Source organism: Cygnus atratus, chromosome 7 (assembly GCF_013377495.2).
Source record: "Cygnus atratus isolate AKBS03 ecotype Queensland, Australia chromosome 7, CAtr_DNAZoo_HiC_assembly, whole genome shotgun sequence".
NCBI classification, from domain to species: Eukaryota; Metazoa; Chordata; class Aves; order Anseriformes; family Anatidae; genus Cygnus; species Cygnus atratus.
In genome coordinates this window covers 19,869,329-19,886,884 of record NC_066368.1, presented here as the reverse complement: position 1 = coordinate 19,886,884, position 17,556 = coordinate 19,869,329, and the positions used below count along the sequence as shown (strand labels likewise).

Sequence of the window (17,556 nt, the reverse complement as noted above, 5' to 3'; positions counted from 1 at the left end):
ATCCATCCTACAGCTGCTGCTTCTCAGGAATACTTTGGGAAACCAACACCAGCTCCCACCACTCTTCCAGGTTGAGTTTGCAGAATACGCAAAGTTCCTCAAAATGCCTTTAAAATGCCTTTTGGGGAAGGATGGACAGAGGGAGAGAAAGAGGCAGGTCTGCTTTTGGGTTAGAATATCACTGCATGTACTTAGCTTGATTTTTCTATGGCATTATATGAACTTGGTCTTTGTTCAATTTGTTTTGTATAAATGCAGGTATGCCAGGAAAAAAACGTGGTGCAACAGGAACTTACACCCACACAAAACTCCCTGTCCTGTGCAGCCTGTGTTAGTTCTCCAATCAAAATAAGGTTTATGGACAGACTTTTTATTTCTTGCCATTTTTCTTGTGTATTTGCCACTTGTCTGCAGGTATTGTGCTAAATTGTGAACCTTAGAAGTACAAATTTTTCTCTCTGTTACCCTTGCAGCTATAAGAAAAAATTGATAATAAGCCTTTTCATTGCAAAAAATGCTTCCAGTTGAAATACACAGGCAGCCTGAACCAGCTAGTCAAATGGGAGCAAGCCCCCTTTTGCTAAATGCTTATGTAGCAAGGACAGGGTATAGTAACAATTGCACATCCATCACCAAAAGTTCATACTTCAGGGTTGATGAATATCAACAGGCACAGTTGCAAACTGTTTCACCATTGAGGCCAGTGGCTTCCAAGCTTTTCCATTCAATAAGTCATTTCAGGGATGATGACTGCAGTTAGGCTCACCATTTCTATATTTAAGAGCTTCTGTCCAACTGTGATACCTACATCAGGCTACAAGACAGACAATCAGCTAGTCAACTCCTACTATGGACTCTGACCATAACCCTGGAAACGGGGATTCAACAGAAGTCAGGATATTAACTTGACTTCAAACAAATGATATTTTTAGGAAGAACAATGCATAGTCAGTGCTCTCATGGAGACTAGAGCGGGTGCAGGGCCACAATTACATGAGGAGAAAGTATTACAAAAAAAAATTAGCAGAAACATTAGTTCCTTGACAAAGCAGACAGAGAAAATACATGGATTATTACCCTAACCACAACGGCCCAGCCTGGATTTGAAAGCAGAGCTGGTGCCTCAAATAGCCTAAGGTATTACATCTGGTTCTTCAAACTAGTCTGACCCCTCTGAGACAGACAAACGCTTCCTTGGGGAAGAGCATCGTTCTTTCAAAGTCATAATGCTAACCAGTGAATGGCAATCAAGATAAAACAAGCACCCCAATGAGTCATAAAACATTAATTTTCCATTAGACAGCAAGAGAGAATCTGATGACAAGAAACAACAACAAAATTAGCTATTAACAGAAACCAGATGGAATGGCAAAAACTATTCAAAGAAAACTATTAACCTAATATCAAGAGAAAGAAGTAACAGGGTGTAGTAACCACAAAACGTCTCAATACAAAGACCAACCAACCATCAAGGTCAACATAAGGGAGCTTAAATTGGTTGGTTCTGAGATAGCTTCCTGTTACGCTAGGTTAAGCTGACATTAAATTATCCAGAGGGAAAACAAAGAAAACACTCAAACAAGAGAAACGCAAAACCCCATGTTGACAGCAACCTAGCTGCCCAACAGAAAGTACAGGAATCAGGCCCTGGAAGAACATTTTAATGACATTTCTTCCTCTTCCCAGCAATTCCCTGCTACCTCAGTGCCTTCTCTTTTGAACTACAAATCTATCACTGACAAGCTTCAGATTCACTAAAATAAAGTGAAAGATTATGGCATCTTCACCGTCCAGACTAGGACCTAGGATAAGGTTGGTCTAGTAATATGCCAATTCAAGCCACCCAAGTGCCTTTGAAGCACTACTGGATGTATTACTCAGAAGCTAAACTGTTCCCCACTTTTTTTTTAAACAACTACAATTCAACGTTGTCAACCTCTGATACACACAAAACATGACTCAAGTTTCAAAATGATGAGATTAGCTCTAAACTCATAAAAACCAAGTATGAGTGTGCACATCCCCAATTACAGAGACCGAGTACACCAAAATACACATGATAAAAATAAGTCTGCAACACTGCCTAGTAACTGCAAAAGACATGAAAAAATGGAAGTTTTAAGCATCTGATGGAAAAAAAAAAAGAATTTGAATAAGGTTAAAAAAAATGTACTTTTAGCTTCAGCGCCTTTCTTTCAGTTACAGGCAGGACAGATACATAGCTATGGTGTTTCCATGCTCCTGAAATATTTTATTTTTTTAATATTTCAGTAACCCTGTTTAGGCTATACTTTCAAAAGTGTTGAATCTCAGAAGCAAGAATATATATGGTTTTTGGTTTTAGGCAAATATCACCATTTTCTTTTCTAGGACTCAAATTCTGGATTTTTTTTTTTTTTTTTTTGCCAAATAAGGCTGCCATTCACAGAGGCAAGGCTGTCTGTTTAAAGTTACTACATAGCAAATGGGTTCAAGTCATTATGTCCTTTGCATGCAGTCCCTCAACAATGGGATATGGAGAGATGAGGGATAAGACAGAGGAAAAAAAAATGAACAAACCTGTGTAGTCTTTCAGTCCTGAACTGCTTAACTGAAGAAATGGAAAAATCACCCTCTTGGAAAACTCTTCTTCATTATCTCACCTTCACTGAGACAATAAGCTCATTGGAGTGCATCCTATGTCTTTAGGCCCATCTGTACAGCACCCTTCTGCTGTCTGCAGACAATAACAAAAAAGAAAACTTGGAAGAAACATCTGGGGATATGCATGTCTGGCTGTATGACAAAAGGCTTGAGCTGGGCTCTTCCGATTTCCTCACAGGTATCCTCACAAAAAAAGCACCGTGAAGCCATACTGGGAGAGACAAGTGCTACTTCTTTCAAGCCCATTGTGGAACCGGTCCTGTATGAAACTAAATGACTAAAACGAGAGTAAAAGGTGATACGAATCTCACAGGTTTTGCTCCTAAGGGCAGTAGAGGAACTTCAGAACAAATGTCTTTAGACTGCTACTTGAGCTCCTCTGACTCATTAAATCCTAGTTTCTAAGAACACTGGCGAGACGTTGATGGCTTCGCTGTTCTTGATTATCCGTGTTTAAGGCATGTAAGGTTTCTACACACCCGTAAGTCACCAAGCATATTTATCTAGCAACATTAGTTAACTGGTGAGATTGTAATCAAGGTAATAAAGCAGAAGCAGAAAAGCCCCTAATCATAATCTTTGTCCTTCATCCATATATAGCAGACAGATGAGAAAGGGATGTTGCTAACTAAGAAATGCATGGATTCTAAGAAACATTACAAAAGACTAGTTTTAGCAAATGCAACTGTAGGAAAGAAGTGTATAGTTTAGCAACAAGTGAAAAAAATCCATAAGTGAAAACAACATATCTAGAAGAAGTGATGCTTAACAAAAATTCAATGCTGATGTCAAAAGCATATCAATAAAAGACATGAAAGGGAAGGAGAGCAAGCCACAAAAAGACATCAAAAAGGAGAGGTGGCAGCAAGAACAACATAATCTGAAATTCTCTGTTCCTTACAGATTTATGATTGTTAAAGACCAGAAAGAAGTTGTTTTTCTTTCCCCTGGTCTTGTTTTTCTCAGCAAATCAACACTATAGTAACTTTGCAAAGTTTAGGCCTGTTCTGTAGCTTCAACTGAATAGTTTTGACTATCTTTGTTCTTCTCCAAATGCTCTTCTAACTTTGTCAAGTAGGGTTTCCCCACTGGGGCTGACTGATTTCTATTGTAGTTGATAGGATTTCTACTCTTCTAAAACCTCTGTAGTCCTTTTGATACATCTCAGAAGGAAAGATTCAATGCGGCCCTCAAAGCATTATCAACAAGCACAAAAGATATGGCTTGGTAGTTACAAAACTTATGGTCATGATGTGTATGAGAGAGAAAGACAACTCTGTCACACCACACATATCGCAAAAGCTCTATTATCTTTAAAAAAGGATATTGCTAGACACCCTTCTTTCAAACCAGGGAGACAAATCTAACTCTTGAAAAAAAAGTGTTGCCAGAAGGCAGTATAGCTGAGTAATCGTCATGAAGAGACGACAATTTACACTAATCGGAATCACCAATACTAGTTAGTGCCAGGCTGCCTTTACCAGGTGCAGTTAAAATCCACTGATGCCACTAAGAAATCAACATACTGCCTGTACGTAAGCTTTGAGAATTATAGTAATCACATATGACCATTTAACAGAAAGCTTTTAACAGAAGAACAAAAACAAACCCGGAGATAAGCCTTTCCCTCCATTTCCAGGTACTCCTAGCATCTCCTCTGCTGAAAGAGTTTAGGCCTCAGAAGGAAATGGCCCAACTGAAAACATTCTGAAGTTTCCGTGAAAGAAGCAGTCACAGATAGATTGCTGATTTTTGAGTTGGGAGATGCACTTTCACTTCATGGTTTCGTCACTGTTTTTGTATGCTCCTTGGGTAAGCCATTTCAACTTATAATTTAGTTCCTTAAATGTAAAATGGAGCAAGCAAAACTTTCTTCTCTTGCCCTGTGGACTCACTTTTTTAGATCGAACATTTTGAGAACAAAGGTGGTCTTTACCTACATATCTACAATACCTAGTAAAACAAGACATGTGAGTGATCTTCAGTGCCAATATCACACCACAGTACCAAAAAATAATGCTTTAAGAGTGAAAGTACATGTTCCCAAAAGCTACTTTAACTGAAGTCTTGCTGTAAACACCATAGGGACTCTAAATGCCACCAGAAACTGGAGGTGACACGAGCAAGGACCATACTGACAGCCAAGTTCAGCTCTCAGAAGTCCAAAGGAATATCTGGAAAAGTTAAAAACATATAGGGTAAAAAAAAATATTTCTTGATAAATCAACAGCAATATGAATTACCTTGCCACAACTGATGCCAAGGTTTAATATTTATAAAGAAGCACAGTATTAGGTAGCTCTACAGTGCTACCCCAACAAAAACAACCTTAGTATAAGAAGGAAAGGCACTTGTACAGAAAAGACAAGTTTTGTACCAAGTCAGAATATTCCTCAAGCCTCCTGACTAAAACTGTTTTAGCCATACTAGTTTCTAACAAAGGTCCCAGGAGGTACTGGAGTACAGAGTAGGAAGGCCAACCTCTATACTGCACAAGATCAGTGAATAAAGCACCAGCAACCTAGCGAATAAATCTTATACATTACTGCTTTTGTAAAAGAAAGTTATTTTCACAGATTAAATAGTTTGGGATCCTTCCCCACTTCCTTTGAAAGCACCTCAATAAACACATAGACTTCAAGATATTTAGGGTTGAAATTTTGTCAAATTCTTTCTATAATCCAGGTAACGTAGGTTGACTAGTTCTGGGTTTTCTATGCTACCACAGGGAAGAGGAAAGGCTTTTACATGGCAAATAATGGACTAAAGTAAAAGGAGAGGTGTTGGTTGTTGTGGTTGTTGTTGTTTTACTACAAATAAAGTAAACAAAGTTTTCACAGCAAAAGGGGGTCACCAAGTAGAGTGTCACAGGTATCCATGCCAGGGCCCGTGCTACTTAATACAAAACAGTCTGAAAAGCAAGATACTGGGGTTGCAAAGTTGTCTTCCTGTGGAGCTTCCTGACTTTAACAAAGACAAGGTGCAGAAAAAAACAATTTTACCAGTTGCTAAAACAGCAGATGAAATGCAGGATGGATAAATGTGAAGTGACAATTTGAATTTTACATATTCAAGGCTGAGGTCCAGGAACTTAGGAATACGATTTTCAGGTTCTAGAATAAATTTTAGAGAAACATCAGCTGAGTGCTTAGTAGTGGACAAATCAACAACAACAGCAAAAAAACAAATAACCAAAAAAAACTCCACAAGTATTTGTAATTATTAAGGAAAGGATGGAAAATAAAACAGGGAATCCCCACGTTCTTCAGAAATATCACCTTAAATACCACGTGCCGTTCTAATCCCACAGAAATCAAACAAGAGTTAGTAAGACTGAAAAGGATACGAAATGGGTAATGGGGTGACTAAATGTCTGCGTGAATGTTTTCCACTGAAGAAATGACTAGAGAGGTTGGGGCTCTTCAACGTGGAAAAGTGATAACTGAAAGGCTGTATGTGATAGAGCACACAGAGAATCATGACAGTCATGGAGAAAACAACTAGGAAACTACCACGCCTTTCTCCCATAAAAGAACCAGGAGGCAGCCAATGAAATGAGCTATTCAGAACAAAAGAGAGAATTTTTTGCACAATCCATATTTAATGGTGGGACCCTTTGCCCCATGTGGCTGTGGATGCTCAGCATTTTATTTGGGTTCAAAAACCTGTTGGAGAGATTAGTGGAAGAGGAATCAAGTAAGAACTATTAAATACGAATACAGAAAAGTCCTTGAGCTATAAATCAGTGGAGGCCGGGAGAACTTTCTGGGGAAAAGCATATGCTTTATGATATAACTACTTTTAGACATATTACATAATTATATGCCTGTTTTTATTCTAGTCCCCAAGCACCTACTTTGCATACTGACAAAAAGTGCTTTGGTCCAACCTGGTACAGCAGTTACGTTCTCAATTCTATCTGTGATTTCAACTTTGTTGACAACTTCAGGATTCCTGATATTGTGAACGTAAGGCACAATTTTGTTCTTTGTGTTGGTTCTCTGGAATAATCATCATTCATGAGATATGCATTGAGTCCTGAAGGATTCAAGAGAACACTACTCTCTACTCCCATATGGGAGACAAATCTGACCAGCAATGGAATTTAGGACCTTAGGAGAAAAAACAAAACAAACAAACAAAAAAAAAACAATACAGAAATCAGAAAACCAACAATGCATAACAGGAAGCAAGTAGGAAAATAAATGCCACCAGCAGTGACTTAGATACATGTGGTCCAGGTACCCCCTTAGATAAAAATACCCTGGGACAATCCTATAAAGAGGACTGTGCTCTCCACTGCAGGAAGATAAAACAAAAATGGATTCCCCAAATCCCAAACCTCAATAGCTGCTGTCAGTTCCTTCCTGACCTCCATTTTCTCAGTGCCTTTCAAGCCAGCGTTCACTAGCTTCACACAAACTCCTCCAGAAACACAGGAAAGGCACAATGGCCAAAGCTCCCAAAGTTCGACATGGAGGTGGTCCAATTTGGAGAGGTTTACAGCTCCAACTGGCCTGCCTTCATGATTTTGGATCTAAACCCAAGGTCGTAAACATCCCTATACCAACATTTGCCAACCGTGTTGCAACGTCTTTCTGTTAGCTTTCAGCATAGATGCTGTGCTGGTATACAGCCACCTCACCACAAGATTGGTCTCCTAACTTCACTGAGAGGCGTATGCAAGACTGGTGAGCTCCAAAGCACAACTGCAATGCCACATTACCATTTATTGTACACAAAACCTTGCAAAGCATCAAAACGCTACTTTACCTCCAACCTCTTAATTCTGCCTTACTTTAATAGGAATGCACAAATACGTCAGACCAAACCAGAGCTGTGCAGCCAAGATAGCATATCACTGTGCACTGTGCCCAGGACTTGCTCAGAGAGACTACGTGGCTAAGCAAAGCTCTGCACTGATATGCTTCCACAGCTTTTGGATTGGAGTTTGCTTGCATCAGCAGTCAAGCCCTGACTTGCCTGACTTGCAGTCAGTCCACAGAGGTGCACGTGGTTGTCTCACCACACCTTACACATGGTCAGTATCCTACTGTAACCTCTGTATTTGTGCCCACATTGCAGTCATTCCCATCCTGCTGTGGCAATCAATGACATCTTGCTCTACTGTTCACCACGTTCTTCTACCACTGTATGCTACCATTAGATCACAAGCAAATGGTGTATTTACTATAAAAATCTTCTCCACCCAGGACCTCTAGTCCCATCACTGTCATGCCACATGCCCACCTTTCCCTCAGCTGATATCGATTCTTCCTGAGAACACTGAGTAATATTTTGCTGTTATTGAAACCAGTCCTCCTCACAACAGTAACCATATTAAGACATCAGCATCCTTCTACTGATGTCTTAGACTAAATCCATTGCACCAGTAACAAGAGGAGAGCTGGTCTGGGTTGAGTATGATTTATTTTCCTAGCGGTCATGGGGATGGCCAGACCACAACACCCTTTGGCCTTAGGACAAAACCTGCTACTCTGAACCAGAAACATACACTCATGTCGTTCACAAATGAGAAACACAGATTCACAGTTCCTAACAAATCTCCAAGGCTTTCAGGGTTGGAAAGGAGTAAAAGGATTGACAACATGGTTTCATTCCTTACTGCTCCGTTTTCATGGTATCAGCACATCCTGTGGTTGTAGTAAGCATTTAGGACAATGAGACACAGAGGTCTGGGGAAGTGTTGTTTGGGACAAACAGCCTCTGTCCCTACTCTTACTAACCCTCTGCAAATGAGCCTCCCTTCTGCAGCCCCCCTGAGGAGCAGCTCCAGCACTTCAGAGGGAAGAAGCTGTTTTATTCTGCGCTACTGAAAACTTGATTTTCAATCTAAGCTTATCTTTCATGTCTTTTAAAATTAAGAAACAATGAAACAACAACAAAACAAATGTACATCTGTTCATCTACCTTTAAGATTCCTTGTCAGCTGAGAAATATAAAACCAAAGTTTCTCCACTGCTTGGTAGGTCCAACAAAGAGGCCACTCCACACTTGGCCTGATCTTTTTTCCCTCTTTTCCCAAGGACATCATAGTTGCAACTGTTTCATTTAGGTGCTGTTACAATAAGATGTTGCCCTTGTATGACAGAATTGGTTAATAACACCTCTTACAGTCACTACTTTACTACCCACATAAGCATACTGTTCATTTTAGTTTGTGTTGTTTCTTGCTGCTGCCAAATTTTGTATATTTTCACTGTATTTCTTACTGTAGCATTAGGAATTGTTATATTCTATTACAGAGATAGTGCTGAGGTTGGAGATAAAACTGGTAAGGAGTTTTATCAAGTAAATATTAGTCTCCTCACCTCAGTCTGAACACAGAGTATCGTGTTTCCCTTTCTGGTTTGATTCCAACTCTTTACTCTGATCCATGAAAGAATTAGCAAAAACTGGAGTCGTACCCTTTTTCCCCCTTATTAGTTGACTTTTTTGTTCAGTGCAAGCTCTCACTTTCCTGGATTGTAAGTAATGCCTGAAGTACTCTTCCTCAGTCTGAATATTTTCCTCATTCTTAGATGATGGAGCAAATCTTTGTGAACTTTTGCAGATATTTTGATCCAGACATGGGAAAATTCCTTTTTTTTTTTTTTGTTATTACTGATAACAAGTGAATTACAAGCACCTAAATAAAGCAACCTCCTCTCCCCAGGAGTGAGATTTTATGATCTGCAGTGTCATAGTCCGCCCAGATTCCTTATGCCTCAGCTGCACAAGGATTTTGAGAAATTTCTGCAGCACAGGCATAAGCCTGAGCACCTTCAGATGGCACGTCAAAGACGACTCTCCTGTCTGGGCCCAAACTGGTTTACACCAGAAATGGGCATGCTTGACTCCTCTCTGTACCGGTAAGTCTGTAATTGCCGTTTTGTTCTACAGTGACGGTATTAAATCAGTATCTGATTATTAAAAAAATAAAAAATACGCAAAACCTGGATGTTGATAGTTGAAAAAGAACAACACAGAGATGCTTTTAGAAACTATCAACAAACACATCAACACAGTGCATTAAGTATGAAAGTGCAGAAATAACTTCCTTCTCTATCCCCTGATGACAGACAACAGGGCTCTAGACTACAGGTGTAACCAAGTAGTGCAGCAGAAAAATATGCTAGTAACGTAAAAACAAAACAAAACCTTGAAGTTTAAATAACAGAATCCCACACCTACCTCTTCATTCCACTGACTTCAATCAAGTAATTGAATGCCTGGAACCTCCTAAGTCTCAGGAAATCAGAAAAAGAGCCCTGGTAGTGAGTTTCCATGAAACAAGGACCTTACACATTGAAAGTTTTCACAGTCTATTTTCAAAAGAGCATTAGACTGTCCTCTCCTTACCTTACAAAAATAATGAAACATCTGCATAATTCAAGTGACAGATCAATTCTTACTGTATGTACAGCATATAATTTAAGGAACTTTAACATACTAAGTGCAAAGGAGCTGAAAGTTTTTAAAAAGTAAAGATTTCAAGTTATTTAGGACTCCCAAAAGTACTGATGTGCCCCACCCCACAAAACCACAGGTGGTAGTGTGTGACAAAATACAGTCACTCCTAGTTGCTAGCAAAAGGAAAACAGAAAAATCACTAAATATCATGCTCTTGTGTACATGCAAGTTCTATTTAGGTGATCAAGTAATCTTGAAAGAAAACATACTGCCAGGCAGTGTACATTTAAGCTTCACCAAAAGCATGTGATCATTAATCTCCTCCTGGGGGATTTCACTTAAAGCTGACAATTTCTGCTTCCACTAGTAATGCTTATTTACTAAACACTGAATCAGACTTAAAGCTACCATTTTTAAAAGAAAGCAACTTGTCTGCACTGCACAGCACAGCACACCATTTCACTCTAGTTGTCCAGCAAGGACTCGATCTTTGCACTCTCAAGTTTGGACTTTTCAGCAGCCCACCCCTCTCTCTCTCAAAAAACAAAACAAAACAAAAACCAAAACAACATGAACAACAAAAACAATGAAAAGCCCCTCCGCAAAGCAAACCACCCCCCCTAAACAGGGAAGGCAGGCAGGCAGGACACACACATGCACCCGTGCAGTTAGCAGCCAGAAGCAGCATCCATACTTAAGACACACAAAACAAAAAACATTTGAACATTCTTGCCAAATGACATTACGCGTTTGCATTCTTCCCTTTCTCACACATGCACAAACCCACACGTTACAGAGCAAATAATGCTCACAGAACCGAACAAAGACCCTTTGTTATTGTTCCATAAGGTTTTGCAAAATCCCCCTCTTTGTCTAAACTGAACTAGTGGTGTTGCTTGAGCCATGATGATCTAAATACACAAAGCATGTACGGAAAAGGAATATAGACTACTTTTAGAACTGATATCATTAGAAAATATACACAAGCTTTTGAGAACGCAAGCCCAAATCTCCGAGCATCTTTATTCAGGAAAATTAAAAAAAAAATAGTAGTAAATACTGCAGCCATTCAAATGCACACACTCTGAAAGGACACAATTGAAGCTTAAGGCTTATCACACCCAGCTGTGTTTTAGCAGAACCTCTTATGCTTACCTCCCCCCAAACAAAAGTGCTAATACCAGTACAATTAGAAAGCGAGTTTAAAAGAAAATTAAAAAAAAAAAAAAAGACCAAAACCAGCAAGAGAAAAAAACAACAAAACCCAGCAAGCTACCTCTCTACTTTTAATAACCAGCACCTTCAGAAGAATGTTAGTGTGCATGAAAGAAAGGTGCTTAATAACAACAACAAAATGCAGCTTTACAATTAGGACTGAACAAAGTACCACACAACAAGGGATCGCTCATGTAGCACCCTAATGAGGAGCCTCTACGGCAGTCTCTCCACCGGCTGCCCTAACATACATATTTATTCTGCAAGGTTTAACAGCATCCCTACAACAAACTGCAAGCCACAATACTCTGCTGACAAGGCATTCGCCTACCTGAAGCTTCATTTTGCAGCACGAATGCATGTGTGCATCCTCAGTGTTGCATCCCCTGATTGCATGACTCCTGTTAGGCAGACTAAAGAGATGGAGCTGTGTAAGCAAAGCTGCTGACTGCCCTACATTTGCCTGCAGATGAAGAGAAAGAGTTGGTACTGTACTTGCCCGGGCTTGTTTAAGCCCCCTAAATATAATACTAGTGGAGCTCAAACTAGACTAACTACATCCTCCAGCTGATCAAGTGAAAGGAGCTTGTGATGAATAATGCATGAGAGCTCCCATGAACACGCTCCATTCCTTGCTGCAGCTGATGTCCACCTCTTCCCCCTTCCCAAAAGCAATCCCTAACATTTTTGTGCTATGAAGCACAGCAGTTTTCCCTGTGTTCAAAGAGCAAGGAGGACGCCCCTCCCAGCTCCAGTTTCTTTCCTTTACTTAGTGAAACCAATAAATCTGGTGATTTCTTTTCTTTTTAAATATTACATGTCCACGCAGGTAGAAGTGAAAGAAAGAATGATAAGCACAGGGCCATATCTCTGGACTGTACAATATCAGCAAGTTCAGTCAGTTCCTTTGAAATTATTTTTTCCTTATTCCTAAGGGAATAAGAGAAGCCATATAAAGATGAACATTGAAGACAGAAAGAGTACGACAAGTCAGAAAACAATACAACAAAAAGAAGGTGGAAAATAAATACTTGCTCTAGCTGGCGAGTTCAGTTGACTGTTTACAGAGAAGAGAGATTAGGGGAATTTAGTGGGTGGAAGAATATGAGGTATAAATTCACATGGTTCTTCTCCTGAGCAATCAATTCCACTATCTACTACAACTTTGCAAACTGACTACAAAAATAACTTACTTTTGGATATTCTTCCAAAGAGTGAACAAATACAGGACTAATTTGCAAGTACTTTATTCGCGAGTGCAGTTACTGCAACAGACAAATATCAATAAATGCCACTTGCAGGTTCTGTACTATTTCTCAGAACTGTTTTGTTTTGATTTCTGTTAGATACACAATTTATCTGGCATCTGTTTATCAGTTACCTGCTGCAATCCAAACGACAGAGCCATCCAAACACAACCGTCAAGGCTCTCACAAATGTTTAGCTTCCTGGAAAGGAAATGCAGCTTTAATGCATTATTTACAGCGAGAGAGTACTTGCAACTTCCTAACCCCTGCACCATGGCTCTTCATCTGGGACGTAACTCACAGGTCACAGACATCTCTCAGGTCATACTAAAACTCAAGGCAGTCCTTGCTTTCTCTCAGTGCCCCAGGAACAAGTTAGGCAGAAAGTGAGAGACCAAAGTTGAAGACAACTGAGAAGGACCAAAGAGAAAATGATACTCAACGCATTCAAGAGTCACCTAGTGCTCAGTTGTGACTCGTTATTCACTTTAAAGGGACTCTTCTTTCACCTCCTCTAACAGCGAGGTGAGGATTTTTCCCTTTAACTCTCTCTTTCTTCCTCCCCCCAGGTAGAGGAAGCTGAAGCATCTCTTCAGCTTTTCCTTTTTAAAAAGGAAAAGTCCAATGCAAAATCAAACCCACGTAAAAATTTACCAAATCCATAACAAAGGTTATGAAAATACTTATCAAAATTCTACACATAAACCTCAAGGAGGCTAAGGTTTTAAACACTTAAAAACTGGGGCCATAACCGTCTCCTCCAGGTCCTCCGTCACTATTTTAAAAAAGGGAACCAAGACGTTTCCAGAGAATTAGCAGGGCTGCCCAAGCCAGAAGGCAGTGCCTGTGCATGAGTCCAGACCTGTACATTATGTCCTACCAGGTAAACAATTGTGCTGAATATGACAGGTACAGGAAAAGTACTTTATAGAGAGATCTTCTGTTCCTGCAAAGGAAGCCAACAAGAATACACCTTGCTAGGGAAAACACAATCATATGGCATTCTCAGAGCCCGCGCTACAAACAAACAGTGAAATTAATCAAGACAAACAAACAGCGAAACAAACAACTGAAATTAATCATTCTGAGTGCAATACGCTTCCTAGTTTTGAAACAGGGTATGTTATGTTTGTTTCTATATATCTGACTTGATTTCATATACTTCAGCAAGCAGTAAACATAAACTGCAAGACTGCTCTATCAATGGCAGGGTTCAAAACCCATCTATTTTCATACCACATTTCAGTTAAACAACAGAAACCTCCTCCCACTCAGGGCCAGCCTTGCAGACTCCTGCGTGCATGCAGAGCAATACCTGGATTTGGTCCTCGCAGCACCAGTGCTAACAAGAACTTTGCAAACAAAATTTCTGCCTTGGCTAAGCCTGGACATCTGCACTGTCATCATTTCACTCTCTAGATGTTTTCTTTAATATCTGTGCTTACGACATGGAAACTAGAGTTGAGCTCTGAGATTGTTTTCCATTGAGTTCTGAGATTGTTTTTCAGAGGCTTTGACTTACTGGGGCTAATGGGATTACTGGAGGGGAGGGAAAAAAATCTGTCATAAACATACAGTTGTCAGGCTTTGTATAGAGGGAAGTATACATCATCCAGGCTTAGTTAAGAATTTGCCATTTTTTTTCCGCATAATCCATTGGATATTTGCCCTCTTCCTCTAAGTACTCCAGGGGATAAGGTCAAAGGTTATGAAGGTCAGTTTCTAAACTTAATTGGTATCTTACTACCATTACGAAGAATTGTGCAAACATGGCAAGCTGGAAGAGAAATGCAGTTTAATCACCCAATGCACCAGCGTTATGCCAAAGGACTATCCCAGAGCTGTCTGCACGTGTCCCACAGGGCTGCTCCCACGGCACTGGCTGCTAGGAGTACAGTTCTGGGAGAGATAAACCAGAACGCAGACAGATGAACGTAAGAGTAATTAAATGCTGTTTATTATTCCAGACAGTTCTCTCAGTTGGGTATTTCAATTTAAAATGTAGCATGAGAGAATTCTACCCTATCTTCCTGCTCAAAAGGGTACTTCATCACAGAGATTTAAATTAAAAAAATATAATTTTCCTAACCTTCTAAAGAATAATGAACACTTTTTTTTTTTCCTGAACCCATCATTTCATTTAACTAAAAATCTCATCTTCCATTTAAGAACACACACCCATACACAAAACCCCTAATTTCTATATGTCACCCATGTACCACAGCACTGGGGGGAGAATAAAAAAAACTGGAAACATGAACACTGAAAGTCTAAGGCCACATGGCAAGCAACTTCAAAGTGACAGGAGCTCATGGATTTTTGAAGTGACTTGCGATTTCCGACTGGTTAGAGTTCACATATTCTTGAGTCATGCCCCCAAAATAAAGCAATTTATTTTTTAATCAGGTATTACTAGGCTTCAAATTGGAACTTAACCAGTATATTCATTCTTATGTTTATGAGAAAGGGCAGTTTAGAAAGTAAATGGGTTCAGTTGAGCAGTTTTACATTTCATTTAAACTGAGGAGCATTTTGTAGCATTCTCCTGCATGCCTGAACAGTGATGTTGCCACCGTGAGAAGAAGAGATGCAGGAGAGGCCTCACCCCAACAAGAGCTGTGCAGAGCACAATCATCCCTCATTCATGCGCACTTAGTAGGTGAAACTTGAAATAACGTGTGCAGTGTCAGCTCAGAGACACATCACTTCATTATATGCTTATGCTAGGGGCCAAGTTGAATCATTTCGGTTAAGTACTTAGCTACTGGCTGGACAGTTAATTTTACAGTCAAATTTTGTACAGTCTATTTAGTTTCTCCCATTTTTAAATAACTGCAACCTCCTGGGGAAATTCTGTCGTAGACCATCTGCTCGTTTCCTATAAATCTCCTTTTCAGACCTTACGCAAATTTCCAAGCTGCCAATCAGAACTTCTTTGATGTTTCAGTGGTAGTGAGGAAATAAGAAAAAAATTAAAAGTACTGTGAACTGAAGCCTGCAGTACAAAAAGTTATCATCTGATCAGTAAAATAACGACAGCAAGTCCAGTCATTTCTCTGCAGCAGATACGTCCTCAGTAAGACAAACATTTCTGGTCCTTCCCGGCCACAGGCTAGGAGAGGACAGTCATGATCCAGGGGCAACATACCTTGCATCTTTATCTGAGTATATTTTTACCTGAGAGTCTGCACAGCCTTGCAGGGCAGTGCAGGGGTTGCCCACAAGCATCTCTTCAGCTTTTTGGCTGCTGCCACACATGATCTGACCCCAGACTACCCCAGTGCAGTGGGAGAGGGGCTTACAGCTGACGGATGTAATGTTACCTACATCCAAACCCAAAGGAGGGTAGAGGGAAGGAAGAAACGATTTGGATGGCACAAGGGTAAGGAAGGAAAGAGGAGAAAAGGAGACAGCAAATATCACAGTTTCTTATCTGTGAATTTGCATGACCATGCTTGTGCAAGGCCGCCTGCTTCCCTGCTTCGTGCGGCGCTGCAGGCCGGGGCAGGGGCCATGCTACCTGAGACCATTTCCAAACAAACACGGCAGGAGGGAGCTGCAGCAGCCACTGAAGGAGCTAACACACTTTGATCCAGCAGATGTTTCTCCCAGCCTGTGTGTGTTTCACAGTGTTAAAAAGTGAGGGGTTTGTATCTATTTTTAATGAAATTAGCACCAGTGTTCAAACTCTCTACCGAGCATTAACACACACCACATAAAACCCCACACTTCCATGCAGCAGGCAGAAAGATAGCAGCACCTGCGGGTAGGAGCTAACTTTTGGCTGCTGCCTGTGCCCAGTTCAAGTGCTTGTCACTGCCACAGCAAAATTACACTTCTGCAGAGCAATTTAATGCTGCTTTCCAAGGGCTGTGGGTGTCACTAATGCACCTACCAAACAAGAGTGGGATGCAACAATACAGTCTGCAGATTTTTTTTCCCCAAAAAGTGTTAGAAGATTGAAGGAAAAAAAAATACACACACAAAAAGCACTTCACACTAGAGAAAAGCTGGTGATTGAACATGAAATGAAAAGGCCAAACAACTAAAGGGCATATTGAGCTTCCTGAATGGTTTTATTTCCCCTCACATCTACAGTTTTGGCTCCTTGTTCTGCTTTTTGGCCTCAGAAAACTGTGCTGAGTTCAGAATAACGGATTGCACACAAGTTCTGCCCAACGTAACTACACATGCAGGAACTAGTTAAGACACTTTCACAAACATTTGAGAAATCTAAGGAAAAAGTAAAAAACAGAACTTTATTATAAAGAGGAACTGTAAGAGCTTCCTCAGAACTTCTTCCAAAAATAAATAAATAAATGAGATCAGATTCAAACCTAGCAACAGCTGAAACCCACCTAAATGTTGCACAAGATTTTAACGGAGAAGATGCAACAGACTTGGGGTCAGGGCTCTGCACTGAACACCTCTTAAAGTTCTGGTTATAAACCAGAACTTCAGACTTCAAGTTATTTGTCTTAATAACTGAACTGAAAAACAGCAGGGCCCTGAAATCAGTTGATCTCATCTGCTTTCCTTCACCCTGTAATCCATGGAGACTTGTGTGCATGCCTCAGCCAGGTTTACTGCAGGCAGCAAGACTGAAGCAAGTCTTCAGGCCCTTCAGCGATCGACTTTTTGTGTTCCAGTTGGTTACCCCACAGCATCCTGGTGGGCTTTGCAGGGGCACCAGAGCCTGCAGCCGACTCATCGGTGGTGGACACGAGTAGAAAGGCACGGCAAGACCTTTGCTGGAAGAAGATGAACAGTAAGAGTGCATTTCAGAGGCAGGCAGAGAAAACACATCTGGGTTTGGCTGGGTTAGGGCTTGGGGAACGGCACTTTTAAAGCAATTCCTTTAAAGTAGCAGCTGTAGCACTAGAGTTAGGGAGAGGTCAAAGGGAAGTCTTTAAGGGCTTTTCCGAATGGATAGCTATCTTCTATCTGTTTTTACAGATGGGCTTATATTGCAAGGGTCACACTGAAACCAACAAAGTTGCCAAAACACTCAGACCCAGATATCGGAGCTCTTGAAAGC

At 40.4% G+C, this 17,556-nt stretch overlaps 1 protein-coding gene across 7 annotated transcripts in view; it reads right to left on the bottom strand.

Moving 5' to 3' along the window:
• The window catches only part of MARCHF8 (membrane associated ring-CH-type finger 8), a 92,315-nt gene that overhangs the window by 37,884 nt on the left and 36,875 nt on the right, over positions 1–17,556 (bottom strand). The window contains exon 1 of one of the 7 annotated variants that reach the window (XM_035565623.2): positions 11,603–11,801. The exons of the other annotated variants lie outside the window; for them this stretch is intronic. Within the exon in view, the coding sequence (XP_035421516.1) occupies positions 11,603–11,632 (30 nt within the window). The 5' untranslated portion in view covers positions 11,633–11,801. Of the gene's footprint in view, positions 1–11,602; positions 11,802–17,556 lie in introns of those variants that run through there. 7 annotated transcript variants of the gene reach the window in all.